At 39.1% G+C, this 16516-nt stretch overlaps 2 protein-coding genes across 10 annotated transcripts in view; both read right to left on the reverse strand.

Annotated features, from left to right (window-relative positions):
• Positions 1–279: 279 nt before the first annotated feature.
• FAM8A1 (family with sequence similarity 8 member A1) lies at positions 280–10098 on the reverse strand. 3 transcript variants are annotated; one of them, XM_087961334.1, is made up of 5 exons: positions 9615–10098; positions 5633–5753; positions 4393–4516; positions 2994–3119; positions 280–1401 (listed from the first exon to the last, which is right to left on the reverse strand). In XM_087961334.1, the coding sequence occupies exons 1-5, from the start codon at positions 10039–10041 to the stop codon at positions 1303–1305; spliced, it is 897 nt and encodes a 298-aa protein (XP_087817460.1). In that variant the 5' UTR covers positions 10042–10098; the 3' UTR covers positions 280–1302. The 3 variants fall into 3 exon arrangements, with proteins under 3 accessions (XP_087817460.1, XP_087817461.1, XP_087817459.1); XM_087961335.1 differs by having other exon boundaries at positions 280–1348; positions 2980–3119; XM_087961333.1 differs by having other exon boundaries at positions 2980–3119.
• A 3394-nt stretch (positions 10099–13492) lies between these two features.
• The window catches only part of CAP2 (cyclase associated actin cytoskeleton regulatory protein 2), a 34303-nt gene continuing 31279 nt past the window's right edge, over positions 13493–16516 (reverse strand). For all 7 annotated transcript variants that reach the window (XM_087961341.1, XM_087961339.1, XM_087961336.1 and 4 more), the window contains one exon: positions 13493–15517. In XM_087961341.1, the coding sequence (XP_087817467.1) occupies positions 15434–15517 (84 nt within the window). In that variant the 3' untranslated portion in view covers positions 13493–15433. The remainder of the gene's footprint in view (positions 15518–16516) is intronic.

The following is a 16516-nucleotide window of genomic DNA, read 5'->3' on the forward strand; positions in this document are numbered from 1 at the left end:
GAGTGAAAGCTCAGTCACATACTTCCCTGTTAAATGGATCCGGCTTCCCCATTGATTCTGCTTATCAGAATGTCGTAAAAGGTACTCACATGACCCCAGGACACTGCAACCATCATAAATGGTTCTAAGTCAAGAACTACTTAGTAGTCTTTTCTCCCCTATAACTTTACTCAATCCTAAATGAACAGAAAACTAACAAAGAATATCCCTATTAAATCAATGTGTCAGATGTAAAAAAACTGAGAACATGGCTATTTCACATAAATATATAAAAATAAATCATGCAAAATAAATAGGCTTTATTTAGTAAGTATAATTTAAGTGATCCAGGCACACAGGCAGATAAAATAAGAGTACTAATTTACATTTTTACACTCTTTGTATTGCTTTAGCAATAGTGTGATTTATTTTAAAATAAGAAACCTCATTTTCTTATAAAATGGTGCAAAAGGTTATGCATAAATTTTCTCTGGTTTTATTCAAAAATTAGTTTGGCTGTTGTTAAATATATCTGAAATAAGTGTTTTACACAATAAAATACAGATTTAAATTTTCTATGCTTTTATAGAAAATTCAAAAGTAGGTTTATGGAAAAGATGGGAAAACAATTTATAAACCACCCAAAGCAAGGGTTAAATTAAATTTGTCTTGGCTGTCTACAGCAGGACTGCCAAAGCTCCTAGTATTTTACCTATTAATTAATACTAGTTTTACTTGTCTTCATAATATCTGATATGTTGAATTTGTATTTTGTTCAAATACTCACATCATGCAAGACATTTAACACATGTACAGAAACATCTTCAGTATTTAAAATACAATGGTTGTGTGAGCAATTAATGATAAGGCTTCTATATGAGTAGCAAACACAAATCCACCAAAAGAACAGCATACAATTCTCGGTAGTAAATTTCTCTCAAAAACACTCTAATTGCTTTGGTTCCTCCAATAATGACAATGGTTTTGTTTTCATAAAAAATAAATTATCTTTTGATACAGAATTAGTATTCCTCTCATAAGAGAAATACTATTCCTTTGAAACTGCCAATGACTTTTGAAGATTTTGAGTGTTCTGGCTCTGTTCAAATATCTGCTCTTGAGTTGCCATTCAAATTCATTCAGCACCGGTCCCCAAGACTTATTGCACTCACGTTGTAACTCAACAAAGATATTGGCACTGTTCTTGAGCGAGATTCAGAAATCCAGCAAAGTGGCTTCAGTATATTTGGACAGTGGAATAAAGGTATCCTTGAGTATCATCTGAGACCATGTCTTTTTACTACGATAGTCCCTGCTACAATATCATAAGCTGTTCTGTTGTGTTGAAAGAATAACAGAGTAATGAATGCTGGAAAGAAGGAAGCAATAGAAAAATTCTTGATCAAAGCTCGTATTGTAGACCTGTAAGGAAAAAGCAGACATATCTCTAGAATTTGTTGTCTGAACTGGACTATAGATAAGAGTGCTACATGTTAAAAATAAAAATGCTCAAAATATTGTCAGCATCGATAAACATGTTTTTTCTATTCCTACTCTTTTAATGAGTCCTTTCTATTTTGAATAAGCCAACATTTCTGCAATCATATTTTTACTTTTTTTCACAGACACATTAATTTCTAGCATTTATGTAATGAATACCATTCTCCTCCATTATGAAAAAAGATTATCACTTCTTAAAATGATGTATCTGTAGATTTAATTAATTTTCTGGAAGGAAACATTATCTTACAAATCCCAAAGGATGTCAAGCAATGTTTTTGCACTGATTGTTAGTGATATAGCTTAGGTTGTGATATAGCATTCCAGATGAGTTAGAGTCCTACATAATTATGTTAATAGCAATAGCACTTGGGTTTATATACCGCTTTATAGCCCTCTCAAAGCGATTTACAGAGTCAGCATATTGCCCCCAACAATTTGGGTCCTCATTTTACTACCCACCTCAGAAGGATGGAAGGCTGAGATTTGAACTGCCAAATTGTGGGCTGCAGAAGTAGCTTGCAGTACTGCACTCTAACCACTACGCCACAGAGGCTCTTTAACAAATGCTGTTATTATTATTGTTAATGCTGTTGAATTACTTAATCACACACAGTCTTATTGTTTAGGCAAACCTCAGAGTAGAATTGAATTACTGAAAATATTAATCTTATGATTTAAGAATCAATTTAGCACAGCTGAAGCTGAAACACGATATAATGAAATAATATAAAAATGTTTTGAGGGAGATAACCGTGACTTATTCTTCATTATACAATGTCTCCCAACAGTGGGCAAATAATTCGGATTTATATGTATGAAGAGCTATAAATAAGTTCCCCAATTTATTCAGCTATTTTCATCATTCAAAAATGGCTGAAGATAGATTTATTACATACATTTTATTGCCAGCAATGTACTTGTTAGTTTGGTTCACTTTAAAAAAAACAACACTCCCAAATCTGCATTGAGTTTAGTCAGGCTGTAAAATATCCTTAAACATAAAGCTGAAGTAGGGAATAAAAATCATATAAATCTAATAATATTTACATTATGTAGATCAGAGGTGTCAAACTCAAGGCCCGGGGGGCGAACCTGGCCCGCGGGATGCTTAGATCTGGCGCACGGCACCCTGGAAACAGCAAAAGACTGGCTCGTGGTGCCTTTGCCAGCAAAAATGGAGCTTGGGAGAGTTGCATGCCTCCTGAGCTCCATTTTCGCTGGCTCAGGGTTGTAGGAGGCCACCGCAGCTGAAAATGGAGCTTAGCAGCCCATTTTCGCTGGCAGAGCACTCGGGCCACCTCAGCCGCCCCCAACATGAATGACGTCAAGCTGGCCACCACCACCACCCGGCTGTATCCTCCCCACGAGGTCAAACACAACCCTGATGCTGTCCTCAATGAAATCAAGTTTGACACCCCTGATGTAGATTATACATCACTGAAAACATCTTAATGATTCATACAGGTATAATATTGCAGTGACAAAAATAAAACTTACGTTGTTATGCTCACATTAGACGATGGTATCACCAACACACGACTTGGTGCAATAAGTACTGATGTATCACATGTCACAACTCGAAGGCCTAGCAGAAATTTCCCAGGAGTTGCACCACCAGCTCCCCAAATACAAATAATCTGAAAGAAAAAAATTCTCGTAACTAAAATTAATGTTTTACCATGCATAATATATCAGTAATGAAACTGTCTTGAGACAAGATAAACCTAATGTAATACACATTTGAAAGAATGAGACTACAGGTTGCCTTCAAATTACGACTGGGACTGAGATTACATGACTGTAAAGTACGTAATCACCTCACTTTATAACAGCAGTCCCTGTTGTCATTGTAATTCGAGATGTGTGAATCATCAAATGGGAAGCAAAGGGAGACTACAGGTAAAGAGCAGAGTTGCTGCAGGAGTATGTGAGGGCACTGAGAGGCCTAGCCAGGACAAGCAGAAATTTGGGGAGGTGGTGCTTGATGCAACATGAACTCAGAAAAACCACCAGGAATGAGGTGCGGGGCAAAAGCAACCGCAGGGAGGCTGGGGTGCATGCATGTGAGCAAGCACAGGGTAGCCAAGGAAAGAGGGTGCAGGGTACATGTGTTCACAGGGAAGTCAAAGAAATGGATTAAGGTACATGCAAGCAAAAAGGGTGTGGGGTGTTTGTAATAGCAGAAAGGCCACGGAAAGAGGCCATGGAGTGCATGAATTTGTGCAACCACACATAGGCTATGGAAAGAGGGCATGCGATTGCAAGGACAACAGGGAATGGAGTGTGTGCACCTATGTTAGTGCAGGGAGGCAGAAAAAGAGGATATGAGTGTTTGTGAATGAAAGGGGAAGGTGTGCATGGTCATGCATGCATAGAAAGGTGGGAGATTTGTGACCTTCCTCATTGACTTTGCTTGTAGGAAGATGGCAGGAAAGGTTGCAAGTGGTGGTCATATGACTGTGGGATGCAAGTACAAGGCATCTGAGTTGTGTTCATGTGATTGTGGGGGCACTGCAATGGACCGAACTTTGAGTACCACTTGTAAGTCCCTTCATTCAATGCCATCATAGCTTTGAAAGGCTGCTGAACAAATGATGGTTAAGGACTACCTGTATAATGGGAGGGATAACTTATTTTCTGTCATCGTGAATAAAACTTGCTCTTATTTACATGGCTTTGTGCAGTTTCTGATTCTTGGTCAAATGGAAATTTTAGTTGCTATTTACCGTTGGCAGTATTGGATGTCAATGGCTTTTATAAATATTCTGAATATTTATTAGGTTAATATAATCTCATTAATCTAACTAAAAATTAAATTAAGTTCATAAAACATATGGGTCAACAATGAAAATAGATTGAATAGTCTCCAAAATAAATATTCTATTGTTTGTACAAGTAAAAGTTGTATACCTCATAGATGCAGACCAGCAATCTATAGATAAGGGCCACTATCATCATCTTTTGCAAGTCTTCCATGGAAGTTTCATCATCTATTTCTTCTATAATGTAGTGCATAGCAAACTTTGAGATATCCCTGCATCAAAAGTATAATACAGTAAGTAATACTATGAATAAGCAATACTATTCTATGTATAGCTTAGAGGTAACATAAACTGTAAATGGAAACATTTTTATTTAGTGGACTTTTTGTTTCAGAAGAATATTCAGGGTACAAAAGATATGTACTTTAAATTTGAAAGTACTACTAATAAAACATATTGTCAAAGAAAATGGCATCTGAGGGCTCTTTTATACATTTTGTTTGCTCTAGCATGATAATGACTCACAAATTGTTTCTTGAGGATAGAAACATATGACACCATCCTCAACCCATCCTCAGCACATATGGGTAACTTTTGCCCATATTTTATTGATCTGCATTAAAGATAGTATGATTTTAGATGGCAGAAATGGTGGCGTAGCATGGCTGCTTTGTTTCATTTGGCTGCTGGCAAATGTTTTTGCTCCAATGTCTAAGGTCTGTGCTGTGGCAGAAACGTCTTCTTTGGTCACCGGTTCCTGTTCTTCAGGGCCTGCTGGGCTGCCTGCTCCCTTCTGAAGGGACCTTCCCACAGTGGAGAAATGAATCGATGGGCTCTCCCCCTCTCTGAGGTGAACTGGTGAAATGCTGGATGAACCTTTTTTCTTCCAGTAGGTTTACTGATGGCATGAAGAAAGACTTTACTCTCTTTTCTGTTTCTTTTTTCAGATTGGATGAAATTAACAAGACTTCTGCTAATTTCCCTCTGCAGGTTAAACAGGAGAAAGTCCCTATTTTCTTTAGTATTTTCTTTTGAGAAAGTACACAAGCGGGGACATTTATCATGGCAATTGTCACCCCAACAAAACATCTAGACAGCATCACTGACAAAACAGAAGAACAGATAGAAACACGGATACAATAATTTTTTAAAACTTTCAAACTTTTATTCCATCCTGTTTGAACACAGGAGACAAATAGCTAAAGCTGCCAGGAAAACATCCTTTACTTTTAAAATTCTTTTTAAGAAGAAAATATATACTCATTTTATATGATCCATGCCTGCAGTTTGAAATGGAATAGTTTACTGTATTTAGAACTAAATATATAACATAGCAAGCAACAGATATAACGAAAGTGATTAACTAGATTATGTACTGTGCAACTTACTTTATTCCACTTAAGTGCATAATACTCAAAACTATTGATGCCTTGATAAAGAAAAGAATAAAGAAATCCACCATCTCTGCTATAAATCGATGAGCCAAAGACGGGATTGTGTATTCACGACCTGAACAAAAACAAATAATTTATTTTACATTAAATATCATAGAACAAACTCTGTAATATAAGTAAGGTCAAATAATTAATTAAAAACTTCATTTTACACACTAATTTACATTTCAAGTGACAATAAAATAAACTCATACTTAAGAAGATAGGGACAAACTGAAAATGTATTAGGTTATACATTTTACTACAGATCATTATGAGATCTTTTGATATAATTCTGCCCTTCCAAAGGTAGCTGCAATGTACGGACTTCACAAAGGATTAAACACTAGCCATATTCTGCTGTGCCATGCTGTGGTTAGACAATTGAGACTTAATGCCTGAACTGAGATACCAAGCACGTTCTCGTAAGACACCATAAACCTTTCTCTACCAACTATAGGGCCAATCTTGCTCCTTTATTTAATTTGTGCCCTGCCTTTATTATTTTAATAAATAACTCAAAGCAGTGAACTTATCTAACAGGTTCCTCCTCCTATTTTCCCCATAACAACAACCCTGTGTAGTGGGTTGGGTTTATGCCAGGATTTGATCACTATAAATAGAGAATTAGAAGACTCTTGATGTTAATTGACGATCTGATCCACTGCCATGCTCTTTAAAAAGAGTAGCAGGGCACCTTACACTAAGAGGCCATTGTACCAGGGACTGATAAGAGAAGCCGATATTGAATCTGATATCATTCCAGAGATACAGAAATGAAAAATTCAAGGCTCAATAGTATTGTTACCTAATATTGTTAAGCAATACTAATACTGTTACCAGGCATGTAGAGCCATAATCAAAGCCACTCTAATATTCCTATTAAAGCATTTCAATAAGTACCAGTTCCTGGCTACCATTTTCAGCAGCAAACCAGGAATTATTCTCCACTGTCCAATTGCTAAGGCCAATGAGTTAGCGATATCATATCTAATTCTTCATTACAGTAATAGATCAACATAGAGATAGCTATAGGAAAAAGCCCTCTGCTTATTTCTCTGCTGTTATTTTTTTAAAAATTCAAAATCGAGGAATTGAATCCAGTTTTGTATAACTGGACTAATGGAAGGAGACTTCTTCGCTACGTATTCCCACTGCAGCCTTTCAAGATAACCGAAAATGATATTAGGTGGGAAAAACAACTCATGAATAAATAAGACTGCTGGATAAAATGCTGAAGCAGTAGCACAGAAATCCTTCGAAACTCATCAGATGTACCCTCAGGCACCAGCCCCAAAGATTCCACAACCCAATTTTCAAAGATGGTGTTATTCTCATTGTAACTTTCTTATGGTGTAAGTCAGGGGTCTCCAACCTTGGCAACTATAAGACTTGTGGACTTCAACTCCCAGAGTTCCTCAGCCAGCTTTGCTGGCTGAGGAACTCTGGGAGTTGAAGTCCAAAAGTCTTAAGGTTGCCAAGGTTGGAGACCCCTGGTGTAAGTTCCTTTGTCTCTCTAAGTAGTAATTTTATTTCATGTATTTATTCTATTTATATACCACAGAATCAATACAGACTGTCCGCAATATACAATATATGTATACAAAATATGCAATATTTCAGGCATCCACAATAAACACAAATATGGAAAAGTAATAAAAAGCTACAAGGATAAAAATAATGAAAAATAAGTCACACCCAAGCAAAAAAAAAAAAAAAGCAAATAAACCACTGTAAATAATCATAATGACATACATTAAAGTTGGCAATAACAAACGTTTCAACCAAACGATCTTTGAAAAAGTCCTATCTTTATCTGTTTCTGGAAGGTTGGAAGAAACGGGAAAAGTCTCAACCTGAAAGAAAGAATAGTCTACAAAGACAGAGCAACAACCTGAAAAACAGCGCATCGTGACAAGCATCCTCCCTATTTTATGAAAGAGGACATGGCCAAAAGCTTCTGAGAAAATTCAGCAAAAGATGGAAAGTAGGGCTGCTCTGAGGGCAGGAGCAAGTGTATCAGTGCAGTTATAGGCATATATGCAGTATTTTGTTTTTATTTTCTGTCTTTAGGATGCACTCATTTCATACTGCAATATACAGTACAATTCATTGATTTATCTATCATTCTTCCACAAGCACTTTTACCAGATATTTCTAGAGCAGCCCACTAATTTTAACCTGCCTAAGGTTGAATGAAATTATTTAGGTGTGCTCTTTTTGTTAATCAAAGGTCAAAGAGAGCGAATTGGGACTAACCTGCTCTTCCAACTTTTGAAAGAGGCAGAAGTTCTATTTTTTTTCAAAAAAATGTTCCTTTCCATTACATCCAGAGAAAACTAACAAAAAGAGCCATTTCATTTCAGCAAGAGGCTGAGATAGGATGACTGCTTCCTGTTTAACCTGGTCTTACATTGAGGGTCAATGCATAAATCTGTTACATGGTAACAGTAATAGTGCTGCATTATGATAATGGGGTTTGTAGCATTTGTAGTCCTCATACAGTAATTAATTACAGGTAGCCCTCAACTTATGACAAGTCATGTTGTTAAGTGAGAAACCTGTTAAGTGAATTTGTCCCATTTTACGACCTTTCTTGCCACATTTGTTAATCACCACAGTTGTTAAATTAGTAACAAGGTTGTTAAGTGAATCTGGGGTCTCCATTGGCTGCTTGTCAGAAGGTCACAAAATGACTCGAGACCACTACAATCGTCATAAATATGAGACAGTTGCCAAGCAGTTCCCTGACCGCAGGGATGCTGCAACGGTCATAAATGTGAAAAATGGTCATAAATCACTATTTTCAGTGCCATTGTAACTTTGAATGGTCACTAAATGAATTGTTGTTTAAGTTGAGGACTACCTGTAGTCTTTCCACCCAAACTCACTGGGTTCACCTTGTCTCTGTGCCCATCTGGGTTTATGCACTTCAAAATGAGGACATCTTAAGTACTGTACACCAGTGATCCCCAACCTTTTTTATGCCACGGCCCGGTACCGGCATCAGCTGGGCGCCGCCATCTTGTTTTGATGAAAAAGTGCTTCCGGTGAGCTTTCTACCCGGAAAAGCTCACCGGAAGCACTTTTTCATCAAAACAAGATGGCGGCGCCCAGCAAACCAGCGGCCCGGTAGGACTTGTTCCACGGACCGGTACCGGTCCGCGGACCGGTGGTTGGGGACCCCTGCTGTACACAGTATCTGGTAAGGTGGATCCTAATCTGCAAAAGCTTTTGTTATACCAAAAGTAAATGAGTCTATTAAGAAAGCACAAACATTTTTCACCAAAGTCATCCCATTATGCAAGTCAACCCACCTCTTCCTTCTGCAGACTTCTTTCTACTTCAACCCTGACCAGACCAGCGGTGTTTCCAGCTGGGTTAAGACTTCGCAGGCACACTAAGCAATACAGGCCGTCCCTTCCAGTTATGACCACACAAAAGCCCAAAATGGATGTTGCTAAGAGAAACATCACTTAAGTGAGTTTGCCCCCGTTTCACAACTCTTCTTGGTTGGGCAGTTGTCAAGTTAATCAGCTGGTTGTTAAGTGAATGCGGCTTCCCTGTTGACTTTGCTTGTCAGAAGGTCCTAAAAAGGGGATCCCACAATACCCCCCCCCAAAAAAACACCGCAACCATACCAGTCGGGCGCCAAGCATCTGATCACGTGACCATGGGGTGTGTGTGTGTGTGTGTGTGTGTGCTACGACGGTTGTTAAGCGTGAAAAACAGTCGTCCCTTTTTTTTTAGCCTCGTTGTGACGTTGTCACTGAATGAATTGTTGTACCAGCCGGGTTTAAAAAGGAAACGAGCTCCAAACCTACCTCAGGCGTCCCACTGCTCACCATCCTCTCTACCCTCGTCAAAGCGTTCCTGGTCTTCGGCCGAGTCCCCACCCCACCCTTCCCTCCTTCTTCATCTGAAAAGAACGACTCACCTGCTGGCCGGCCAGGCTCCCGTTGGGAACTGCCAGCTGGGGCAGCGACGGCGGCAGGAGCGGGGCGCTGGGCCGGGGCTCCGTGTCGGACTGCGGGCGGGGGCCAAGCCGGGGCCGCGCGGGCCGGAGCCGAACCGCCCTCGGGGGCAACGGAGGTGGCTAGGAGGTAGTAGCAGCTGCCGCCGCCGCCGCTGTGGTAATAGGCGCCGGGGGGCGGGGCCGAAGCCGCCGCGTTCGCGGCTCCGGCCATGAGCGCGGCCAGGCCGCTCTGCCAGCTGAGGTAGCCGCAGTAGGAGTCCCAGAGCCATTGGTGCACGCGCCTGGAGTATTCCCCCGCGCTGATCGCCTCTTCTCCTTCTTGGGCCGTGGGGACGCTCCCACCGCCGCCGTGGCCATCCTCCCTCGGGGCCTCCTTGGCTTCTGCCATGGCCCGGCCCGAAAAGCCTCCTCCCGCCGCCGTGCTTGTGGCGGCCTTGCCTTCTGCACTGCGCAGGCGCGAGCCCGTCAGCAAATTGTCTTTGCCCTCGCTCGAAGGCGGAGGGGAGACCGCCGCCCGGAACGGCCTTCTCCCCACAAGGCGAACGTCACTGGCTGCGGAGGCAGGCGGGAGCCCTGAACCATCTCGGCCGGCGTCTTTCCCGGGCCCCGGCACGAACAGACAATTCCCCCCCTCCCCCCCGCTCTCCTCCCTCAGCCGCTCCCTGAAAGAGAAAGGGCGGTGTGTGCGCGAGAGGGTGCGGTTTGTTTACTCAAGATTCTCAATTGGGTGTAAAAGAGGCTGTGTAAATTGGTCCAGACTTCGGGCGTGGTTTGTGTTTGGGGGGTGGGGGGGAGCGTTGTGTTACTCTCTTGGCCGTCGCCGTGACGAAATCCTCGCTCAGATGACCGCGCACAATTCTTGGGCAGGCCTTTTACGTAAGGTGCGTTCGGTCGGTTTTTCAACAGTTTCGCGCAGGGGTCTCCATCCATGGCAACTTTAAGACCTGTGGACTTCAACTCCCAGCAAAGCTGGCTGAGGAACTCTGGGAGTTGAAGTCCACACGTCTTAAAGTTGCCAAGGATGGAGACCCCTAGTTTAGCGTTCCTTTGGTACCTGCGCCTAAACTGGACTAGAATTGGCATCGTTGCTAGCAGCTGTTCTTCTAAAACAGGGGTCTCCAAAACCAAAGCCAGGAAGTTGAAGTCTACAACTCTTAAAATTGACTACAGGTAGTCCTCGACATACAACGGCTCACTTATGACAATTCAACATGGCCAACTCAACATGCTAACATGCCACAGCTGACTCATTGCAGGACAACTTGCCATGGCCATTTCACCATAGGACAACTTGTTGCGGGACAAAAGGTACACTAATATCAAAGAAATGGTGGAATAGAATCATTAAAGAAAGGAGGCAGAAGGAAGGACCGAATGAAATGTGAATGGCAAAAATTAAAATAATTTTTATTTATTTTAAATAATTAAACAGAATTGTTAACATTCAAAGTTCAGCAACATTCAAAGTTGCAACAGTCTGAAAAATGTGACTTATGACCATTTTTCAGTAAGGACCTTTGCAGCATCCAATGATCATGTGATTCACAATCATGCTTGGCAACTGCTTCATATTTATGACCATGGCTGTGTTCCCAAAACACGTGATTCTCTTTTGTGACCTTCTGACAAGCAAATTCAATGGAGAAGCCAGATTTACTTAATCACTGGGTTAGTAACTTATCAACTGTGGTGATTCACTTAACTGGAGAGACTTAACAGAAAATTTGAGCTCAATTGTGGACTTAAGTCGAGGACTACCTGTAACTCAGAGACCCCTGTTGTAAAATAAGCATGTCAGCTACAAAGGCCGGCAGAGTGGTGGGAACTGAGAGCCAAACAGGATTCCAGGCACACACATAGCCTCTGCCAGGAATTCCTGAAGGAGCTGTGGGGCAACTATTGTGCCAGCCTTGGGAATTGTGTCCAATTGAAACAGTGCTGGATTACCTAATTAGTTGATGAGGTTTCAAACTGCCATAGGTTTTACATCTCAGAGAACACTAGAAAAATTGGCTGTGGGACAGCGAAAAAACACATTCTTTAAAATCCTTTTTAAAATGCATGTGCACATGTGCATATGCACAGAGAGTTCTCTCTTGCTCATTCTGCTCCAATTTGACCAGGTGTGGGTTGGTTTATTTACAAAATAAATTTATATAGCTGTTCATCTCACATAGGTGACTTTGAGAGGTGTACATAGCAATTAAGGAATTAGCTTGTTTCTTGTTAGCTATATTTGAAATTTGAAGTTCAAATGAATTTTCAGGGGATAAACATGTCATGATCTAGCAAGTAACCTTTTAATAATTTAGCATATTTTTAAATACAGGACTAGTACAGTTTTCTGGATAATATTCCTGTCTTAAGTGTTTTTTTCCGGTGAGACCAGCATCAGGGCAACCTGGTCTGCCCAAATATGGGAGGTAGCATACTGCTTCCGCTTTCAGCCCCAATCCAGGAGCCTTCACAGGCAGTTGCTTTGTGATAAACTACTATTGAATTCATAGTTACCAACCTTTATTTTTTTGTAAATATACATTTGACACACCCTGTCTTAACCAGAAATTTAGAAATTATTTTCATTTCAGTATCATTCTGCCATCTGCTGGCTACCTAATGCTAGTGGCTTTGTTCACACTTTATTCCAAATCTAGTTACACAGGCTCATAAATCAGTATTGACTGAAGAATAAAAAGCAGGTGTATTTGCTTTTTTAATATCCCTTTCAAAGATGTGGATGAATTTACACTTTCTGATTTCAAGAGCAATTGGAAAACCCTTACAGAAATTTTGTGCAAAAATTTAAATTGTCCTGGATGTGTATTATCCAAGAACTATTTGCTGTTTCAACATCTTCTCCATTTTGTTGTTCAGTTCATTTCTGTATATTTCATCTGATGATATTCATATATATGGATGGGTGGGTAAATGAGTGTGGTACAGAAGTGCAGGTTGGGAGCACAAGAAACAGGCAAGATGGATCAACAATGGTGTGATATGGGTCAGAGATTCAATAATGGTGTGGTGTGATCCACACCATGGATGTGCAGGGTATGTGACTTGCCAGCATGGCATGAGCACAGAGTGGCTGGGAAGCTGTTCATGTGAGGGGAGAGAGACTTAGCCAGCAACTTATGAGCTTCCCTTCCAGCTTCCTATCTTGATTTACCATACTTTCTCTCACGCAGTATGAAATGCTTTTGCCATTGTCATTAAAGTCACCATCCACCTCTAGAATCTTCTTTTATTACTGCTGCCCAATACAGGTATTTGCTTGCTTTAGCAGGGCAGCTCGGATGACCTTTTGTGCTCTTGCTAGGATTATATATAGTTGGCATACAGTGCTTGTGTTCTTCACTCATACCCTCCAGAAATACCATGATGAGGCAATATAGTAGGACCTCAAAAGGGAAAGCTGGACATAAATAAAATAGTGGACTAAAAATCTTCTAAATGTTTTTAGACTAGCATATCAAACTATTTGCCACTTTTGATAGCTTTCCATGACCCGTGTTGTTCAGTGCACCATGATTTTTTTCATATAATATTCTGATATCCATATTATAGAAATATTTTTTACAAAACATGAAAGCCTAACAGAACTAAATATGGGGATGGGGAGAAATTAAATATGTACATTCTCAATTGAATGCTGTATGCTACTGTCTTTCTTACAAATTAATGTAGGTATGACAGTGTTTGCCTATATGTGGCTTAACATAGTGTAATAATAAAGCTTTTGTTTTGCACTGTAAAGAAACTGCAATTTTATCTTTATTCATCATGCCAGATTATTGTAACTGAAAGTGGCATGTACTAAACTCACAACATTATACATATTGATTAGACAAATACCAAAATTTTATTTACTGTAACACTAGATATTGCAATTAAAAAGTGTTAGTTGCAATTGTTACAATATAGGTCCTGCTGTAGTTTTGTAAGCCTATTACTGTTTTGCTATTTTTGCAAAAATTTGCTATTCAGTAACCAATGATACATAGCATAGTTGAGTACTGTGCACAGAAATCATACAGGTACTACATGTCACATCAGTGTTAAAAATTTAACAATGTGGATTTAAAAATCAAGCTTATATCCCTAAAAATACAATTTGAGTTCAGAGGTAATGGAGAAAAAGACCTTTTAAATATTTGCATGCTAATTTTACAAATAGAAATAAAAACAGAAGTACAACTCCATCTACTTTGAACAAAATTAAATCTCTAATACTTTTTTTTAAAACTAGAAGCTGCTGAATTTGAATTTATATTTATTTATTGCAGAATCCCTCACTTTCACAGTTAGGTTGTAGTATAAATTTGCTACTATTCATTGAAAAGCCTAATAGCAGGAGACAGTCACACAAAATCCAACAAAGATTAGCATTACATTTTGGAATAACAATCTTAAAATTGTTAACAGTGTCTGGAAAAGGGACTGCATATAAGCGATCAAAGTTAAACATTCAGCAAACAGGTCAATAGCTTTTTAAGCAGTGGTTACAAATAATAAGTAAAACTTCTGGCAAAAGAAACCAAAAATAGTACCAGTAGTAATAGGTGCCTTGGGTGCAATCCCAAAACATCTGGATCACCACTTGAACACCATCAGCATTGACAGAAATCATCATCAGTTGATTGCAAAAAGGCAGCATTACTTGGAACAACTTATCTCCTATGATGATACCTCTAACATTGTACATCTGCTTATCCTGGGTATTTGGGAAGAACTTTGAAGTGTATAAAAATGTCAAACCTAATCTAAACAACTGATTGACTGCGTGACCAGCCATAATAATAAACAGCCAAGAACAGAGAACTGGGAACATTTGGTGTCACTAGAGTGGGCATTTTTTTTAAAGTACTGATCAGTGTGAACTACTCCATAGTACTGCAGGTGATAGAGCCCTTACAGATGCTCTACTTGTTAGCCTCCTGAGTGCTAAAAATAGAAGGTGGAAGCATATAACTGAAATATAATTAAAACATCTGGCTTTCTTTTCCATTAGCAAATATACAGATTTATTGAGGTCCAGCTATATATAGTACATGATATCAATTCCATGAAGTAAAATAACGTATTATTTATTGGTATTGGTATTTTTGACCACCAATCATTAAAAAAAGGAATACACTGAAATATTACAAATTATATCAGACTTATTGTATGAAGTAGCCACTGGCTTAACTCTTTAACGTCTTTATGCGTTCATATGATACCGTGAGTACATTATCTGCAAATAAAGGCAAATTGTAGATATTTTAGAAAATGTCAGGTTACTTACAAAAAGTGTACAGAGATTGAACAGAATGATTTCCATGCATATGTAATCATGGCAGAATGCCATGTTTTCTTGAAATATGCATTTTATTATACTGTGTGTATATATATATGCTTTCCTCCAATGATTATCTCAGCGCGGAAAAAATACTGTATGTAAAGCAATTGATTTTATAGCTTCTTTAAAATCTACTAACTGCAATATAAACTATTGGCAGCAACACCAAACTGCAGTAATGTCAAGAAATCACACGCATAGTGACATCATGCAAATGCTTCAATAATATACTTGCACCCTACCTTCCGACACAAGCAGATAATTTGTAGTATTTGCATGATATCATCATGCATGAATCATCATTTGTCCCAGATGCCCCCCTGTGGAGACACCCGTGGTGCAATTTAGTGCTGCTTTTTTCGTTCTTCGTGCTGCTACTTTCTTCTGGCAGAATTTCTTTGGAGATCATGGTCAGCAGTTTCTGTATGGTCTGTGGAAACTAACCCATAATTTCGGTAGGGTCAGTAACCAATTTTGATCCATCCCATGATGTCTTAAACTGTTCAGGGACAGGAAATTCTTTCTGTAAGGAGGCAAGATAGACAATATCAGTTGGCTAAAGTGTTGGTTATGAAAACAATACCACTTGATTAGCTTTTAGAGCTCAGAAATTTCTGTATTATCAAGCAACCATTTCATTATAGATATTGTATCAATACCATAGACAGAATACAGGTAGTCCTAGACTTACGACCACAATTGAGCCCAAAATCTCCATTGCTAAGCAATATAGTTGTTAAGGGAGTTTTGCCCCATTTTACAACCTTCCTTGCTAAAGTTGTTAAATGAATCATTGCAGTTGTTAGTAACCTGGTTGTTAAGTGAATTTGGCTTCCCTATTTACTTTGCTTGTCAGAAGATCGCAAAAGGCGATCATATGATCCCAGGATATTGCAACCATCATAAATACATGGCATTTGCCAAGCATCCAAATTCTGATCACATGACCATGAGAATGCTACAATGATCACAATTGTGAAAAATGGTTGTAAGTGCTGTTGCAACTTCGAACAGTCCACTAAACAAGTGGTTATAAGCTGAGGACTACCTACAGGGGTGGCATTTCGGTAGTTTTTATTGATTGAATATAATAATTACATAATTATAATAATTTTGTGGCACTCTTTTAAATTTAAAATTGAAAATGAAAATATCATTTGATAACAGCATACATTCAAAAACAAGGAAGTGCCATATGGAACAATTCTTGTTTTATGTGCCTTTAAAGTTATCATAATTTTGTACTGCAGTACGACCATACAAGCACATTCAATTTTTTTATAAAAATAATATATGTTCCCCAAGACACGTTATTGCCTGACAAAAAAATGGTACCACTTCCTCTAGTTGTATGCATTGTCTGATTAGGCTTACTATATATCAATATTGAGGATGGAATACTTCCTTTACCATATCTGTGGCTGCAAACTTGGTTAAGTGGCCTAGATAAGATTGTATGACATACACAGCTCTTCAACATAGAAAGTTATTATACTGCTAGTTCTATGCTACTAGCAAATGA

Source organism: Notechis scutatus, chromosome 3, assembly GCF_049901735.1.
Source record: "Notechis scutatus isolate UNSWTSFEM ecotype Mainland chromosome 3, rNotScu1.2, whole genome shotgun sequence".
Taxonomy (NCBI): domain Eukaryota; kingdom Metazoa; phylum Chordata; class Lepidosauria; order Squamata; family Elapidae; genus Notechis; species Notechis scutatus.